Source organism: Nematolebias whitei, chromosome 1 (assembly GCF_014905685.2).
Source record: "Nematolebias whitei isolate Nwh7 chromosome 1, NemWhi1, whole genome shotgun sequence".
Lineage (NCBI taxonomy): Eukaryota > Metazoa > Chordata > Actinopteri > Cyprinodontiformes > Rivulidae > Nematolebias > Nematolebias whitei.
In genome coordinates this window covers 66,541,496-66,560,585 of record NC_056498.1, presented here as the reverse complement: position 1 = coordinate 66,560,585, position 19,090 = coordinate 66,541,496, and the positions used below count along the sequence as shown (strand labels likewise).

Sequence of the window (19,090 nt, the reverse complement as noted above, 5' to 3'; positions counted from 1 at the left end):
GGGGTCACGAGGGTCGCTGGTGCCCATGTCCAGCAATCACTGTGCGGGGGGCGGGGGACTCCCTGGACAGGTCTCCAGTCCATCACAGGGCCACATGGAGACAAACGAGACAAACAACCATTCACTCTCTCACTCACATCTAGGGAAAATTTAGAGTTACCAATCAGTCAGAAACCAGAATCAATCAGAGGAAACCAGAGTACCCAGAAAAAACCCATGCATGCACAGAGAAAACATGTAAACTACACCCAGAAAGGGTGTGCTAATTTTTGCTTATTTAAACATAATTACCTAATTATGTGTTCTTTCTGCTTTCTTCTGCTAACTTGGGCTTTTTCTTCCATTTCCGCTACAGTTCAGAATTTATTTAGCTAATTTCAGTTGTTTTTCAACACGTTCTTCCGCATTAAGCATTCACACTGTATTTTCACAGGAAATTCAATTTCTCTAAGTTAAGATTTTTTACACACTTTAAGATGCTGCTGACTAAAACATAACTATTCTTTGAAGGAATGCATGTTGTCTGCCATCTTACAAGACAATGTTCTCATGATCTCACGCGATCGGTTAGCGCTCAGCAGGTTGATGGGGATGACGGATACTCCCCCACAAAAATTCAGCGCATTATCTGTAAAGGGACAGAGTTAGTCATTTTTGCCTCTGCTAAGATTAATTTGCTGAGGCGGCCAGCTTGAATCAGATTGACTTGAAAGGGAAAAAGTTAGACCTTCCATAAACTCCAGATTCTTTCAACAGATTTTCTTTCAGACTGTATTCTGACGCAAACATTCAGTTCTTTAATCACTTGTAAATGTGTAGCAGAACAACAAGACAAATGTTTTCATTAACCAGCATCATAAAGTCTTCACAATTTAAATTAAATGTGGTACAAACAAGTTAAAAAAAAAAGATTAGTATCAGTTTTATTTCACTTCCTCAAAAACAGTTCACTCGAACTCTTGACTCTTTTCCAGGTTCATTTACTCGCTCCATTTACAGAACCACTGATCAGCCGATTAGGCTCTAGCACTCACAGTTCCTGTCGCAGGCGTCTGATTTTGGCCTTGGCATCAGCCAACTCCACGGAGAGGTGCTGTCGACTTTCAGTCCTTCTCATACTGGGGGAGTCACCAGGAGACTGGGTGGCACAGGGGGCCAGTGGAGACAGCTGCACACAGTCTCTCTCCTGGGTGAGCTCCACAATCGTCTGAATAAAACATGGGAAAAGTGCACAGGTGAGGTGCTGTGGGAATGAAAGGCAACTGAATCAGTCGGTGATTTAAGGAAAGGAACAGAGCATACTTTAAAAAAAAAAAAAGAAAAAACGATCTACAGATTTAAAAGCAAAGCAGACTTAATGTTTAAAAAGTCAAATGCAGACTTTAGGTACACAGAGCCTATTTGGTTCTACTGCTCGACAGGAAATGGGATTTTAATGGAGAGCGGCTGGACTATTCAATGATAATCTGGAGGCTATTAGAACCTTCTTACAAGCACCCACACACAAAATCAGTGATATCAGTAAAGGGGATCTGCACCCCATGGGTTGGAAACTCATTTAATGACGCATGTAGTCAAAGTAAACCCCCCCCACCAATGACAGTTAATGAAGTCAAGCCTTCCTTACTCAGGCTGCTCTTTTGTGGTAACAGCAAAAAAAAAAAAAAAAAAAAAAGTTTCCACACAATTGTGCCAGAAACAGTCCATGATTGTCACTACTACCAAATCTTCCAGTGAATAGATGAAAGATAACTTGTGCAAAAAGCCTTAATAAAGCTAGTTATAAACTGCTCTTCATCACCTCCAGCTGTGTGTCCCTTTCATCCACCAGGTGTTTGAGGTGGAAAGCCAGATTTCTGGATAGGCTGTCCAGATCCTCGTTGGGCACTTCCCCACTTTCCAACCACTGCAGGTCCACCACATTCTCCTGGTTATGAGTCACCTAAAATAAATACGTTTTCTGATTCAAACAACTTTATACTAGTGAAAAACACAATTATTTATCAACTGAAGGAGAAATACCTCTTGGATGTGAGATGCGATGGCAGCTTTGGTGTCAAAATCCAGGGTCTGGATGCGCTCGATGTACTCTTCCTTCTTCTCGCACTTTAAAAAGAGACACGGTGAGTTGAAAGTTAATGTTGTGAGTATAATTCCCAATGTGGTGAGAAGAGGATGATTTGATTAGCACAGAACAAGATGGTTCACTGGAGTCACTGTTTCAATGCATCACAAATCAGAGAATATTTAATGCAACAATGTGTTTGTGTAAACTTAGAGCATAAATTAAACTGTAGTTATTATGTACAAACAGCAAACTAATAAGAAATGGATTATTTGAATTCTAATGTTTATGATTCATTACACATTATCCTCATCAGTGACACCAATCCAAATCAACAAATGCTAATTGATAGAAATTTGTTCCAAAATCTTATTATGCATGCATAAACATGAGAATCCATCCATCCATTCCATCCGTCCAACCATCCATCCATCAATAAATTCAGTACTTTGAGTAAGTGTGTCATAAAACAATGTGAAATGAATTTATTTCAAAGTTTTGACTTGTTGAATTATAACTTAAAGCAACTTAATGATTGTGGATTACTTGTGAACTTCCTCGGTTCCCAAACCTAAATTAAATACAGATCCAGTGTGTAAAGTACTCATAAAGACTAAACTCTGCTCTTACCTGGACAGCACATCCTAGAAGCAGCAGCAGCAGCTTTTTCGTCTCCTCCAGACCTTGATCTAGAAAAAAAAAACAAAAAAAAAACAAGAGTAAATGTTATGACTAGTGGAAGAAAACCTAACTACAACTATATAAATCAAGATGCAAATCACTGAACAAACATGTTTTTATGACTGATAGGTGGGTCTCGTTCATTCCATGTTACACCGTCTAGTTTTGTTGAATCACGTTTTATGATTTTTCTAAGTAAATCTGACCAGGTGGTGTTTTACATTTTTGACAGTAGGAAAAATGCACAAATCAAGCTTCAACATTGAAAATTATAAAAATTTGAGAAATTTAAGACATTTGTGAACTTTAAGCTAACAAAGGTTAAGATTTGTCTTTTCTTAGCAGATGGGGTCTCACCCATCTGACAAATATAATGATCATTTTAAAACAGAACTGCAGGAGCACAGCTCAAATCTGACTTCTGTCTGGAAAAGCAGGAATTAGTTCTCCGTCTTTCCCACATTTACTTCCAATTAGTTAAATTCTTGGGTTGTTACAGTTTCCTCTTATAAATCCCTCCCTCCAGATCCAGTCCCAATGTTTTCCATGGGACTGGCAGGATGAACTTCCAGCACTCTTCCACATGTCGGGACATATTGCCACTGCTGAAACCTACAAACAGATGTCTGCTCAACAGGCCTCAGCTCATCTGGGGATTTGGGACTGAACAGCAAAGCAGGTGGTGTGTGTGTGTGTGGGTGTGGGGGGGGGGGGGGGGGGGGGGGGGTTAAACTAAGTGGTAAGGAATAAGCAGTTGCCAATTTATGTGCATCTATTCTATCACTATATGATTTTTATTGGAATCGGTGTGTGTGAGTGTGTGTGATAAGGCCGGCTCATGATGTGGCCGAGGGAGCAGCGAGTGCCAAAGTTGTTCCGGCTTTAATGAGAATAAATCCAGCTTAGTGACAGCATGCTTTCTGTGCAGGGCGGCCTGTTTGCACGGTACTTTGACAAGCCTATCATTGATGAAGGAACTGCTGAAAACAAAAATCTGATCCAAAAATTTACAAACAAACAAAATTTAAAACTACAAAAAAAATATTAAAATTACTTTAGCCTTATTGGTAAGTAAGGAATATTTGCCATTTAAGAAAATAGCCAGTCTGAAAAATACAGCTATGACCTAATTGGGTCCAATTTGCCAACAGGTTGTGAAAAATAAACTTGTTAAATTTCACTTTTAATTTTGTCAGAGCCCTCACAGGGGCCACAAACTAGTTTTAGATCATAGCTAGCAGAAACTTACACCTTTGCAGCAGCTGATTAAAACTTTTACATTAGTTGTTAAAGTCAACCCTGTTAGCAAAAAAAAAATAAAAATCTCATAATTCAGTGGATGGATTTAAATGAAAATCTCAAAGAAATAACTGGATGTATATCTAAGTTTTGGAGTCATTTAGATTCAAGCTGATGTGTATATGTAATCACCCTTAAAAAGTGGCTAGAATTTGATCAGTTTTACAGATATTAAGCTATAATGTGGTGTAGTAGTATTTGAGTCATCCCCAAGACATACTCTATGAGTGCTAGCAGATCATGCAAGATCTTTGTTTAAAAGTTTGGACTGCATGGTGGTGGGCGATATGTGTTCCTCCAAGGAATGCTTGTTTTGTTAGGATAATTAAACCTAATCAGTTTGAGAATTTAAAAAAGCAGAGTGAATCGATCGTATAACAGTTGATGGTGAATAAAACGTGTGCTTTGTAAATGTTAATTTTGAGAATTTTACTTAAAATGCATCACAGTGAGTAGGGTTTCTAAAATAACAGAATGGACTGAGCTAAACATTTGACAAAATTTGAGGGAAACCCCTGTTCGATAAACAAATTTGATAGTAAATTGTTACGTGTTCCTTATATTGAGGCTGCCTAGGTCACGTGCCTGTATTTAAAAAATATATATATTTTGTAAAAGAAACAGACCATTTTTAATGCCAAAATCAGAATGAACTTTATTATTATTATTAATTTATTGCACAGTTAATCTCAATGAAAATAAATTTCAGTGCAGCCGTCCAAAGAAAACGAGTGTAGACAGAGGTGTACGGAGGCTGCAGCGTCAATGTGAAGCGCTGCCTTTATCGTTTAGATAAGAAAAAAGAAAAACATGAGGAAAGAAGGAATAAAAAAAAGATCTCTCACACTTTGTCCTTGACACAGAACACATTGTAAGATAACAAAAACCCTACCTCAGCACAAAAAAAAGCAACAAAGACACACATTGGGGGGGGGATGCGACAAAGGCGGTGAGATTGTCCGTGAACACTGTCAGAAAGTTCCATAGTCCTGATAAAGATGGTACAGTGTCCATCAGCTGGCTCAGTTCTGATAAAGATCCACAGATGTTCTCAAGTGGGTGGGGGAAGCAGAGCTTCATGAGTTCCATATCCTCCAGGAGCAATCTGAGATAAGTTGGCCAGTCCAAGGCCAAGCGGGGAAGCCAGATTCAGATAAACAATTGTTTTGGGACAGACCGACTCCACTGATTTCATGTCTGCCTTCGTAGTTCTGCTGGTACACTCAATGGCAAATCCAAACAGCCAGATTTGTGGTCATTCCACCAGTGCGTGCTTGTAGCCTTCTCCAAGGTTGATTCCTTCATGCCAGCAAGTTCCAGGTTCGCAAAGCATCTGAGTCTGAGCGCTCAAAGCACGGTACAATCCTTCACATAGGCAGGCAGCCTCACCATTGCCAAAACTGCTGCTGCCGTCTTCCTAATTTGTCGATATCCCAGGTACCCGCCGATTCCAAAGAGCAGATAATCTTGTTGTTGTAATCCAATTATGTATGCGTCTTCAACCTCCTCAACGGACAATACGGACAGACACATCATCTTCCATTCTCTCCAGGAATCCATGATATAGCCAGCTGTGTGTGTCCCTTCAGGGCACGAGGGTTCTCCTGCACATCGTTTTCTCATTGAGAATTTTTTTTTTCTTTTGCATTGAGAGAACATCTGATCAGATCCATACTTTACGATTTGGAAGACGTGTAAGGAGAGGCTCTGAGAAAGATTCCCAGGACAAGAGCAAAAGCAGGAGGGAGGCAGGAGAGAGAAAAGAAACTGTCCGTCTTCGTCGAGAGCAAGTCAGAAAAAAAAAATTCTGATTACACTGCATTCTTATAAAATATAAACATCATAAATCTAAAATTACAATATATCAGACACTTCTGTTCTTAGCCTGTGAAAACCCTGAAGTTTCTGATATCTTGTATAAATTTCATCAAGAACGAAGTCATTACATTCTGAATGGCTTTAGTTATTAAGGCAGGAGACTGGACCAATAGATGCCCATAACCACCACCCCCCACCACCCATCTTCACAGAATGATTAACAATGACATTGCCATGTGAAGGGTTAGTCATTGTCCTTTTGACCTCTTGTTCCTGCCAACACGACAAAATGGGGCCGGTGAAAAGGGAGGTTTAGATTTGTGACTTCAGCTGGACGTTGGAGGCACAGATGATTTACCGTCGTGTTAAAGGAAGGAAGGAAGGATGGGTGGATGTATGGTGCAGAGAACACATGGATGGATGAAACTAGTGGGCGACGTCCTTTAAGCCTTTGCTGCTGGATAGACACGTCTATTTTCAACCTTGCCTCTGCCTCCCGCTTGCTGCTCCGTCTCTCATTTGATTTCTATATTTTTATCATCTCCCCTCGTGCTTCACCGTGCTTTCCCTCTTCTGTCTCGTTTTTCCTTTCATCTTTCCTTTCTGCTGCTCCTCCTTGTTCTTCCTTTCAGACCTTATAAATATTTTATCCTGTGAGGTTCCTTATCTTTCCTGGGTTGCTCCAGTAGATTTGCTGAACAAAATCTCTTCCCTGACTAAAATAGGTTCCTATAGCTATTATAGAATATTGTTAAGCCCTGCAGCTTTGAGAATTAAGTTTTACTTGCTGCCACCTTTCTATACCCAAATCAGCTTATATTTGCTTTTGTCATATTTAATTCTTTAATTATCTGGGCAGGTGGTGATAATGAATGCAGACAAACTGCTTCTTCCCTCTGTGTGACTAGACACTTTCAGAATTTACCCTGAAAATAAAGAACACGCCAAAGAATTATTTTTATTGCAATTAAAATGCCTTTTTACTTGCTACAAAATGTAGTAGGTAGCTATGCAACTTTCAAAAAGTTGATATGAAAACAAGAGCTTCAATTCCTTTTTTTTTTTAATGTATTTTATAGTACAATATCATGATTAAGATTCCAATGACTAACTTAATGACCTGAAACAAATACTTCTTTCTGTGCAGTGTTAAGTCCTGGCAGCAACTGAAAGTGGTGCGATAATTGCGTAATGATGGTGATAATCTTAGATAAGCTGTTGTTTAAAGTTGTATATATTCAGTGTTTGTACGAAGTGATTGCAGTATGGAATAGAAAAAAAACATGGTTGACACTCTCAAACCTTGACCTCTACATTTCTTCTGTCCAGACTTCAAAATACCGTAGTTTTTGCCATATAAGGTGCACCTTTTTGCATAAATTAGCATGCCTGTGACTTATACACCAAAGCGACATATTTATGTTTTTTTGCCCCATATTTTTAACCCAATTGTTGGCTGAGATCTGGCGATTTAATTCTTTCTGACATGGAAAATGTTGAATACTACCATTTTCAGCCACTAGAGGGCTGTTGACTGATATGGCAAGAAAAGCGTCTCATCAATAGGTAAAAGTGGCTATTAATGAGACACGTGGCTTGCCATACCAAGCCACCTTCATCTTGCTCCATAACTCCTGGAGCAAACCTCAAATCAGCTGCATTTTGTCACACCGCCCAGGTGAAATGCAGCCGATTTGATCATTAAAATTTATTAAGGAAAAGTTCAACTGAGACACAGCTTTACTATAATTTTGAGCAAACAAATACTTGTTTTTAGGTGGTCATCTTATTAAATTTTGAAGAAATGCACAGCAAGTCGTCTCTGCGCGCTCCCGCAGCCACAATCGGCTTTTGAAATGCAGCTGATTTGACCGTCAAAGTGCATTTATTAAGGAAAAGTTAAACTGAGACACACCTAATGTCGAGCAAACAAATGATTGTTTTTAAGTGTTAATCTTGTTAAAAGTCCTCCCATGCACGCTCCCGCGACCGCCATTTGGCAGCTAATCGATTTTTGGCACAACACCGGCCCACATTTCCGAGTGGTCAGCGGCGACACATAATAGATGAGACTTATATGGCAAAGTGATGTATTTATGTTTTTTTCCACTTTATTAGACATATTTGGACTGATGAGACTTATACGGCGGTGCGACGTGTACGGTGGCAAGTACGGTATTAGTGGCTCATGTTCTTTTTTGTATTTTCTCCGAGCTGCTGTGTCTGACCTAAAAGCTGGAAATCCTCCCTCAGAGCTTTGTAAAAGCAAAGCAAACAATTTTCCTAGGGCTGAAAGTTGGCACAAACATATTTACAGCACAATTTTCAAAGACATATTTTAACATGCAGCAGTTATTTTATTACACTTGTTGTTCTGAGTAAGAGCATATCAAACTGGGTAAAATTAACTACTGATTGGCCAACGTATAAGGAAACAATTCTGAAAACAACAAAAGAAAACCCTGATAATTCACAGATTTACATTAAATTTGGGAGAGTGCGTTCTCTGCAACCACAGTGGCTAAACATGCGAGCACAAGAGACCGTGCAGCTAACTGAGCATGTTTATGCAAGGCAGCCAAGGCTAGCTCAGAGCCTTCAGGGCGTACTACAGTGCATTCCCACTGTTCACCGTTGTGAAGACACCCCTCCCCCACTCGCCAAGTAAATGAACACGTGCATGCACCCACACACACACGCCGAGCTGTCCCCGACCCCCAAACGAGAGCATAATAAAAGCCACATGGCCGATGACTTTCAGCTGGCAGCCACCGAGCTGGATTCCTCATTCACCGCTGCTCTGACTGACCTGCTGACTGATTTTGTGACAAGATAGAGGATAAAGGGCAATGGAGACGTTTAGGACTGCTGCCTAGTGCTTACTGTCCATTCCTGTCCACCTTACAAACGCCGTTTGTTGGTGATTCGATCGTTTTAGCTTTGTGTCGGCTGTAAACTTGAGACCTTTGACGCGTCTAATCTTCAGAACTTTACTGCTGTTAAATTGGCTGCAACGTGTTCAAACAAAAGATATTTTGGGAGACTTGTTCAACAAGGGTTTTCTTTCGACTTCACAGTGATTACAAGCGATGACATCCAGAAACAAAAAAAAAGAAAAATGTTGTGAAAGATGTCCAAAACCTGGTGTGGAAGATTAATGTGTACAAATGTGTCCACTGCCTTTGTTCGTGTATTTACCTTCTATGCTGGTGAGGGTGAATAAAAGTTGTCAAATGAAAAGCATTGGAAACCCACATGGATAATCAATGGTGTTGAAAGTGTGGCAACACCTGCCGAGGGAAGATGTGGGTTTTAAAACGGTTTAATTTGCTTAAAGAGGCAATGGAGGTGTGCCAACAGAGCCAGGAAGCACTTCATTGTGAAGCTCTGATGACAAAGTGATGAACAGACACAATAACCTTGGTGTGGACTGCTAAAATTATTTGTTTTCCACCCATTCCAAAAAAAAACAACTTTGGATAAAAGGCTCATCGTAATCCAACAAACACCTTTTGTTTTCCTCCATCTTTTTATATTCGGATATCATGTAGCATTTGGGGCTGCAGAGGTCAAGATGTTCAAAAATGTTTTTGTGACACTGAAACACTCGACACCGGGCCAAAGTTGCCCTAATGCCACTCAGACGTATCAAATAGCATGACTGGGTTCAGCAGGTCAAAGCACCGCTGCATAATGATTACACGAATCTAACACTTCGAGCTCTACAGATCCGATCAGCTGTAATGTCCCTTGGGTGACAAAGATTTACAATATTACATCTTAAACTTTTACAAAAACTAATTTGGTTGAGCGTTTGAAGCAAAACCATTAATCTGTCCAATTTTCATCTGCTCAACAACGGGACATTTTTACTTTCTTTTATTAAGTTTTCATTACTCCTATAAAGTCCAATAGTTAAAAGGCACATTGTCAAAATAAATGTCTTACTGTGGAGCTCGGAGGCAGAAAGTGGCTGTAAAATGAAATCTACAGCTAAAGAAGAGTCACATAAAAAAAATAAAAAACATCAAAGTAACAGATAATTAAAGTCTGGCTGATTTCTGAAGCTGTACAAAAATGCGAGTGTCCTCTTTGTGAACTGCCAGAACGCTGTCTGCATCAGTCTGAGTACTGCTTTGGAGCATTGAAATGAAACTGGCGCAGCACTATTCAAAGTGCTGTTATTGTTGTACTCTCCATGATGCAGTCACTTACCAGAGAGAGGGCTTCTGCCCAGCACCAGAACATTGGGTAAAGGCATCATCACTAGCTGCTGGAGACTCTCCTGTCACACACACAAAAAGACAAAGAAGGTCAAAGTAGGAAGACGGGCAGATATTTAGTACTTAAAAATTACAAAACTCTTAGCCAAATAACTTTATTCAGGTTTTCAGAGATTTTACCAGCTTGATTTTGTCATACATGCAAACAAGTTGAAGCACTTCATCACCTACTGAGGCCAACAAGGTCATTCAAGATCTTCGAAATCAACCAGAGCAAGAAAGAAAAACACAAAAACACTCTCCTCAGGGCTCTGACAGCAGCTTAACAATTTCTTTTAACGCATTAAGACCACGACAGCTCTGGAGTGAGTCTTTTATTGTTCCAGGGATTTAATGTTATTAAAAATCAAAAAGTAGCAATTTAAATATGTGCAGCACACAAATAATTGTGTAGAAGTATTTTCTGTTAAACAGATAAAGTCATAAATATTCAGCTCACATCCCTGATTTTTTTTTTTAAACTAAAACATTTATAGCTTCAGTCTTTAAAGAAAAACAGTATTTTTTGTCTCCACAGGGAAAATAGGTTACAAGTTGCTTGATAAATACAATTTCAATAATAAATGCACAAATACAGAACTGCATGAACAAAATCCATTAAAATGAAATAAAATACAAATAGGTGTGTTAAAAAGAAGAAAAAAAAATCCCAATTATTTAAATGTGTATATATTAAAAGCAGATTTCTACAAACAAAAAGTTTACGAAGATGAGTTACCTCGACTCGTTCATGTTTTACTTTATGAGAGCGGCAGCTTCAGCTCGTGTGAGCCGACAGTTCAGCTGCTGTGTGCAGGTTACTGCTGAAGTCACTGCAAAGAGGCTTACATACAGTAAATGTGGGGTTTGTAAAGATTTCCTTTATGCAGTAACCATCTGCTCTATTGCATTACCTCATCGTGGAGGTAAAAAGGGGAATGGAAATCTGACATCACTTAGTGTTTATATTTGGATATAATGTAATTTCAGTTTAATGCAATTTAGTTTATTTACATCCTATTATTCTGTTACAAAATGTCTTGTAGCACAATGAATTCAAGGCAATCCAATTAATTCAAAACAAAGAGAATCAACAGTTTAATGGCTGCACAATGTTAGAAAAATATGCTACATCAATAATAAAGATTGCTTTATTTATTGCCAAATAGATATGAAACTGTTATACAGTAACAAGATATTTGTGTGGGCTTTTGGTGCAAATTTGGCATAACTGTTGAATAGTGCAATGACAACAGCTTCAATTAAACACACATTTTAAGCACTCGTTTTGTTCGGTTGATGATCACAACACGTGTTGAACAACTCAGCCCCTTTGTTCTGAAACAGCTGTGGACAATGAGTCCATCAAATAGTTCACCTGAAATATAACAGCCTAGGATTTATTGCAGTCCAAGTACTGGTAGTTCTTTGCAGCACTGATGTTGTGCATATGATACTGATAGTACAATACCATCTTTATAATCAACTAAATCTGCTGCATTTGTAAAAGAAAGATCAAAGCTAGAACATAATACAATACTACTAATAATACTAAAATGTACTTGGCACATTTCCTTTCCCTTCAAGTCTAAAGTAGTTTAGTGAAATGTCAAATTTGTAATATTTTATTCATTTTTTTTGTCTTTAAATTTCTAACATATTGTTTTTTGCATAAATTGTCAAATGGAAAAAATTTAAAAAATCCTTGTTGGAAGCTTGTGGTCTAAAAATTAGCTACATGTTGAAAGCAAAACTGTTTAAAAAGTATATACTGGACCAAGGTTCGATGGTGTTCAGTTTAAAGCTCCGGTCCCAAGCAGATGTGACGAGACGTTGCAACAAGACGGGACTCATACTGCTGAACTAGTATCTTTTAAATTCACGAGTCCGTGTGACCCATTATGTGACCCATTATTAGAACACATTTACAAGCTTCACAACAGACTCAAAAAACCCAGAAAGATTCTGTGACCTGAGGTAAAGGTCAGAGACTGAATCGCAGACATTGTCCTTTTTAGGTCAGGAGCACAGTTGCTATGGTTTCCCCTCAGATCAGAGAAGATAAGAACATCAACTCCATTTGCTCTGACACTAAGGGGCATAAATAGAGCTGGTTTTTTTTTAATAGTCTCCCTACAAAGTAGTGTTAAAAATTAATATTTTACATTATATTTACAAATATTGATTTGTAAACCACACCGAGCATCCGCCATTTTGAGAACCGAAGAGAGACAGTCCATGTCACTTCAAGGGGCCTCCCTCCCATTTTTCTTAAAGAGACACGCTGCTCGCTCCCTCACTATCCATCCTTCGGTTCAAACAGTCTTATACTTCCATCCGGTGGTCAAAAAAATGTACTACATGCAAAACAAATTAAACATTTCTTCTTATATTTGACAATAATGACTAATTATTGTCACGTTTCAAACAATATTGTCGTTTATTGCAATAATTTCTGAGAAAATCGCCCAACAAAATTTGTTATCGTGACAGGCCTACTGACAACGAGGATCAACATCAAGGTGAAATAAGCAAACAGCCATCCAGTGTGAAAACTGAGACAGATTGACTCAACAAGCGTTAGACAGAATAATCACCGTGCACGGCCAGCCACAGTTGGTGTCCAACAGAGAGACATTTGGTGTGACTGACAGGCAACGACCGTGAAGTCATGACAGCCTCTAGGGGAACAACAACAAATAAATAAAAATAAATCAAACCAGAGATAAAATGATCTTACAAAAGAGAGAACTATCAAGCTTTTTTCCTGCTTGCTTCAGTTTCTAACTGTAAGAGAAGACGAGGACGCTTGATTTATCAATAAAATACGTCTAAGATCCCAGTTCAAAGCACAACTCACTTCTACTCACACTTTCACACTAATATCAGTTTTCAGACTAATACAATTACCAAACAAATTTACAAAGAATTAGCATAAGAGGTTTTAAAAGTTACCGCTTTAAAATAAAAGTGTTCTAATAGATTCCCCTTCCCCCCACCCCAGTTAAACCACTTACAAGCTCGTCACCATGAAGTCATGAGCTTACTGGTATTGCACTGCTTATAGTCAGGTTTCCTTCCTTTCTTTTACTTCCCTACTCAAGAGGTCATTCAACTGCCCTTGTTGGCCTGAGCCATGATGAACTCACTTTATTTATGCGTGAATAAAATCATCATGAAATCAGCCACTCTGAATGCCCTGTCATTTTCCAAAATGTTCTCAATGAATTTATCTAGACAAGCAAATGATGACGACACAAATTTATTGGCACTTTGATGGCTAATGTTCAGCATTAACACCTTTGTGTTTTGTTGTTTTTTTTTTCTCTTAAATGACCTAGACTGGTGAGGGATGTGGAGAAAACATGATTTGAGGAGCAGAGAATAATAACCCATCTACAGTAGGTGGTTCCAAATACTGGATTAGCTCGCAACGGCTAAGCTGTCATACATAAAACATGATGGACACACGAGAAATGACACCAGCCACCATCAAACTGTGCATGTCATTGCAGTTGTGACAAATACAGAGAGGCGTGCTCATGAACGCACACACTCCAAGCTTTTAAACAGAAAGCTTTCTCTCCTCCATTGACGCTGTGGCTGCAGAAATGGCTTTAGTTTGGTCCTTAAATCAATCACTCTCTCCAATTTTCCATCCTAATCATGTCCGTGACTCGCAAGAGAAACGTGGAACAGACAATATTCAGACAGAAGTGGTATGCAATGAAAAGAAACGGGAAAAAGTAGAATAAAAATAGACATGGGGGAAAATATGCAGTGTTGATTCTATCTCTTTGCACTCCAGACATGCAGGACTGATCTGCCATCTCCACCTCCTTCCACAGCTTTCCACTCACCCCCATCCCCCTACCCTGACACAACGTTGCTGTATTATTGATTCCAGCAGGATTCAAGGCTTCTCAACACTGGCTCCTCTTCCATCCCACAGAGATGTTTAGACAGACTGATTAAATGAAGTGCTGGTTAAAGGGCTTGTTCTCTACCATTTTTCCATTAAGTCAACCAGTCAGGGTAGATTTTATTCACTCAATAAATGATGTTTATGTACCCAAACTGTGCAAACAACTATGCATCATGTGAGCATATCATCTTCAAGTCAGCATGGCCATGCTTGTTAATCCACTTAAAACATACTGATCTGTGTTATTACCCAATTATCCTGCTAAGGTATGTCCTATGGTAAGACATTACAAAAAAAACACACTTAAGAAAAAAATCATGCAAGTATAACACCCAAATGACTCTAAACTTCGAATCTTGCTCGAGTGAATGGTTCCTCATCAGTCTAGTAGATGATGCTCAGACACGCAGAAACAAAAAACTGTAAACATAAAAGTTTGACTGATTAGAGTAGGCAGGAATGTAAAGTACGTGCCTATGTTATTGTTATCAGGTCTCTCTTGTAAATGAGTCCTCGAGGCTCAATGGGAATTACCTGTATAAATAAAGGTTGATTGATTGTTAAAAAGATGGCCGTTGAAAAGGTTATAAGACCTCTGTGTTTCAGTCACACCGGAGCGTGTTTTGTTAAAACACCACCCTAAAACTCTTTTCCATCCCTCCACCCGATCACAAGTTCCGCTACCGGCAAAGCTTCAACAGGAGGCTAATTGTACTGCGACCGAGCATGCGTGTTTGTGCACATGCAGCCTGAACCCTGAAAGACTGAATCACACCCATTCTGCAGACACGGCGAGTTACCATGGAAATGGAGAGGTGGGTTTATTCTCCCCAATGCAAATGATACAGTAAATGTTCACACGCACACATACACATCTGCAGACTTCTCTCATGCTAAAACACTGCAGAGGTTATGAGCTCACAAAAGGTTATTTCCCACCAGCAAAGGGAAGAGACACACTTCTGCTTTCTCTCATCTAAACACACAAAGAAAGCACACCTAACACAAGCGCACCCATTACATCCCCCCATGACATGAATCAATGCAAACAGTGCTGCTCATGCTGTTGAGCACTGAAAAAGAGCAACAAGACCACAAGAGGGGATTGCGCAGTGCAGCTTAAAGAGCAAAGCAGCATCACTCCAGATGTTTACAGGAAATACTATGGGTACTACCCATGATAACGTGCCACTAATATCTAGGTACATTCAAACAAATGAGTTAATTTAAAAAAAAAATACTTGAGTATCAAAAGAACAACCAAACTGACAAAAATAACTAAAAAGTAAAACCCAACATTCAGTCAGGTCATCTGGACAGTTTCTTTTTTTGTGCTGAGACGTTTCGTCTCACGTTTCGTGTTTGGTGGTTCCTCAGACTGAAGAAGTCCGTTAGATGACGGATGAAACATCTCAGCACAAAAAAAGAAACCGTCCAGATGACCTGACTGAACATTGTTGGATTTTATACCTGGAGTATTGAGCATGAACTTCGGTGTAAAAAATAAAACTTTCAAACCTTGATAAGGAACTATTTTCAGCACAAATTCTACTGATAGACACAAAATTCACTAAATACAAGCACCCTGCAGATGTTGGATGCTGTCTATCATGTTGTGTTAAGATTCATAACTAGCTATACCGTCCCCACCATTGCACCCTGTATTCACTGGTTAGCTGGTCATCATTAACTTCACGCAGACTCTCTCACTGGTATTGTTTCATCTTTAAATCACTTCTTGGTCTGCTGCCTTCATACATCTCCTCCTACATGTCTCTGCATGAGTGCAGCTACAGCGTGCGCTCTCAGGACATTATTACATGCAGTGTCCCCTCAGTGCGGACTGAACAAGGCAAAAGGGTCTTTTCCTTTCCTGGAATATCTTGCAAAAAGACCTGAAGCTCTCGACATTGACCTCTCTACGTGGCTTCAAACATCTGCTAAGTTCCTGTGAAAAAAACAATGCAGACATCCTGTTTTTAGTTTTCTACATCACTTTACAACCTAGCGGGGGGGGGGGGGGGGGTACTTTTCTTTTTAAATACCATTTTATTTTCACTTGTTAAAAAATCTCAATTTGTACGCATCCTTTATGACTGTCTATTATTGTCTTTGTTGTCCACTGTTGTCATCACTCTTTGTTAAAATCTGGTCTCTCTTGTAAATGAGTCCCCAAGGCTCAATGGGATTAACCTGTATAAATAAAAGGTTGAATTAATTTAATGTTCAGTTAAGTTAGCAAATCTTGCTAAAACAGTTAAATTAGATTTCACCAAAGTAACAAAAAGTGGCACTTGCTCTATCAATAAAAACAGCTGATGGGGTCTGTTACCAGACAGATGGACAGATTTTGTTTTACATGAAAGAGGAGGAGGAACAGGCCATTAGTATCTTGTTTCTTTTCTTTTCTTCTGTTATCAGCTAGAGTGCATTTTGCAAGTGAGCCCTGAGGCAGAATGAGTGGACTGGCCTTGAAGAGTGTGGCAGGTGGGCAGGGGAAGCCCAGCCTCTCCACCAGAACCCCATCACCCCAAGGCTCTGCTTCACACTGGTTGGAAAATTTCATACAATCATGAACTATTTCAGTCACAGCAGTTACTACACTCTTTAATGAAGCAGGACATTTTGTGTTGGACATCCTTCCAGCAATAAAGGAACACTAGAGCCTGTGAACATATGGCTTTTGACTGCAGTGGGAAAGTGCTCGATGGGCATTTGACTCATTCCAGAGTCAAATATCTCTGCTGTGGAGTTTATGTGGACGAACACACAATCATTTTAGTTTATTTTAAATTTAGCCCACAGGATACAGAGTTAGGCCATTCCTTTATACTGTCTTTAGGTAATATACCCGTTTCCTGGGAGGTTGCTTTAGTTATTGGATTTAATATTGCTGACAGTGCTGAAGGTCAACACCTACTACTAGACTGAACAGATCTCAGCTTGTTTATAGCTGGTGTACCCGAGTTCAATAAACAGCTTTGAATGTTACTTTCATTGATAACTTGTCCCTAGGTGTGAGCGAGAGCGTGAATGTTTGTATCGTTTGTCTCTATATGGCCCTATGATGGACTCGCGACGTGTTCAGGGTGTACCCCGCCTCTCGGTTAGTGGCTGCTGGGGACCAGCTCCCTTGACGCAGAAAGGAAAAGCAGGTAAAGAAAATTAATGGATTGATGGATCATTTTGGTGTTAAAATCTGCTCGAGCTGCAGCAAATATAACTTACAAAATCACAAAAAACAATTAAAATGATGACTACCATATTATTTTAGACTAAGGTGCACTTAAAATCTTTTAATTTTCTCAAAAATCGACAGTGAGCCTTATAATCCGGTGCATCTTATGTATTAATTCTGCTTGTGCTTACTGACCTCAAACTGATTTCATGTGGTACATGGCACTCAAAAATCTGTCAAAAATTAACTTTTTTCGCTTAATGTGCCTTATAATCCCGCTCATTAAGTATGAAAAGACACCCGTTCCATAATGTTGTACCTTATAATCCGGTGCGCCTTATAGTCTGAAAAATACGGTATAAAATTCATATTTGCTTGCCTATTTCCAGGAGTGGTGGTGCAGAGGTTAGAGAAGGCGAGCCTGTGATAAGGTCGCCAGTTCAATGCCCAGACAGACAACATCAACAATGTGGGTGGGAAAGTTGAAGCGCCCACACCTGTCTCCACCCTCATTTGCTCAACTCTGGGCCCTTGATTCGTAATCCCCTGCTCACACAGACTCATGTTCGTGCTGCTGTTGGGTGTATTGTTTTTGGTTTAGTGTATTTCTTAGTTCATATCTTAGATCTTATTACCGTTTTGCTTTACAATTTATACTTTTGTTGGATGTAACTGGGACCCTGTGTACACAATTTAATTCCACTACATGTACCACATGTGGTGCGAATGACAAATAAAGAAACTTTGACTTCGACTTTGATCAATGCCCTTAACTTCCACCATCTGCTCCCCCGGGCACCCTACATGGCAGCTCTCTGCTCCACACAGAGGGCTGTGGTAGCTCAGTGGTCTGTGGTTGCGTCAGGAAGTGCATCCGGCCTAAAAACAATTTCCAAGTCTTCCTGCGAGTTAGATCACTGTGGCGACCCTTGAGGAAGGAAGCAGCCAAACGAAGAAGAAAAATAGCCTATTTCCCTTAAATATAATTGTGTTTCTTCACTATTGTTTAATCGTTTTACAATTTACTGCTTCTTTGAATGATCTTCTATGCAGTTTACTTGTTTTGTTCAATTTGGCATAAAGCACTTCGCGTTTGTGTGCACTGCTATATGAAAGGTATTTTATACAGTAAAAATGTTTGATTTGATTATAATTGAAATAAAAATGAACATGTTCCAAACATGACTCGAAAACTGCCGTCTCAGAACAATGATAAAGCTCACTCATACTCTATTTTATTATTTAATGATCAAAAAAAGAGCCCAGCTTTGAGCTTCCTTTTATTTTTCTGACAGAGTTTCATTCGATCATATAAGAACTTACATCATTACTGACGCTAATTCTGATTCCGGGCACACGTTATAAAACACAAAGCGCTTGCAGGTATATATAGTGAGCATGTTTACAACCGTGTTCAGTTCCCACTGAAGTCTGTGATTATATGGTGTGATTGATGCACAGTTCTTGGTTGAACAGTTAACCAAACAGTGGTGGCCGGTCCACAGGGGCAGGTAAGGCGGAGCCCCACCTAAATAAATAAATGATTCGCCTCACAAAGTAGTTCCTCTTAAAAAAACAATGTAAATTACCTATGTACTGAGCTTACTGTGTATTGTTTTATGTATATTTTTCAACAATTGAGACAATTTTAAATTGATTTTTTTCATTATTTTCAGGGATTTATTCGTCGTCGTCGTTGTTTTTACTGTTATGGAGCAGTACTGTTCACCAAACCACGTTTGTCAAGCGGATCTGAACTTGTCATCAGTGATCGGAACAGCCAGGTCCAACAGTTTAATTTGGGGCATCAGATTTTCTGCCCTGTGGACACATTTGGCTGGTTTTAGTGCGTTGGTATGACT

The 19,090-nt window shown here is 39.4% G+C and overlaps 1 protein-coding gene across 1 annotated transcript in view; it reads right to left on the bottom strand.

Annotated features, from left to right (window-relative positions):
• The window catches only part of ccdc88ab (coiled-coil domain containing 88Ab), a 67,185-nt gene that overhangs the window by 29,308 nt on the left and 18,787 nt on the right, over positions 1–19,090 (bottom strand). Inside the window, exons 4-8 of the mRNA XM_037680115.1 lie at positions 10,079–10,148; positions 2,696–2,754; positions 2,023–2,106; positions 1,802–1,942; positions 1,035–1,207 (exon numbers count right to left, since the gene is read on the bottom strand). Of these exons, the coding sequence (XP_037536043.1) occupies positions 1,035–1,207; positions 1,802–1,942; positions 2,023–2,106; positions 2,696–2,754; positions 10,079–10,148 (527 nt within the window). The remainder of the gene's footprint in view (positions 1–1,034; positions 1,208–1,801; positions 1,943–2,022; positions 2,107–2,695; positions 2,755–10,078; positions 10,149–19,090) is intronic.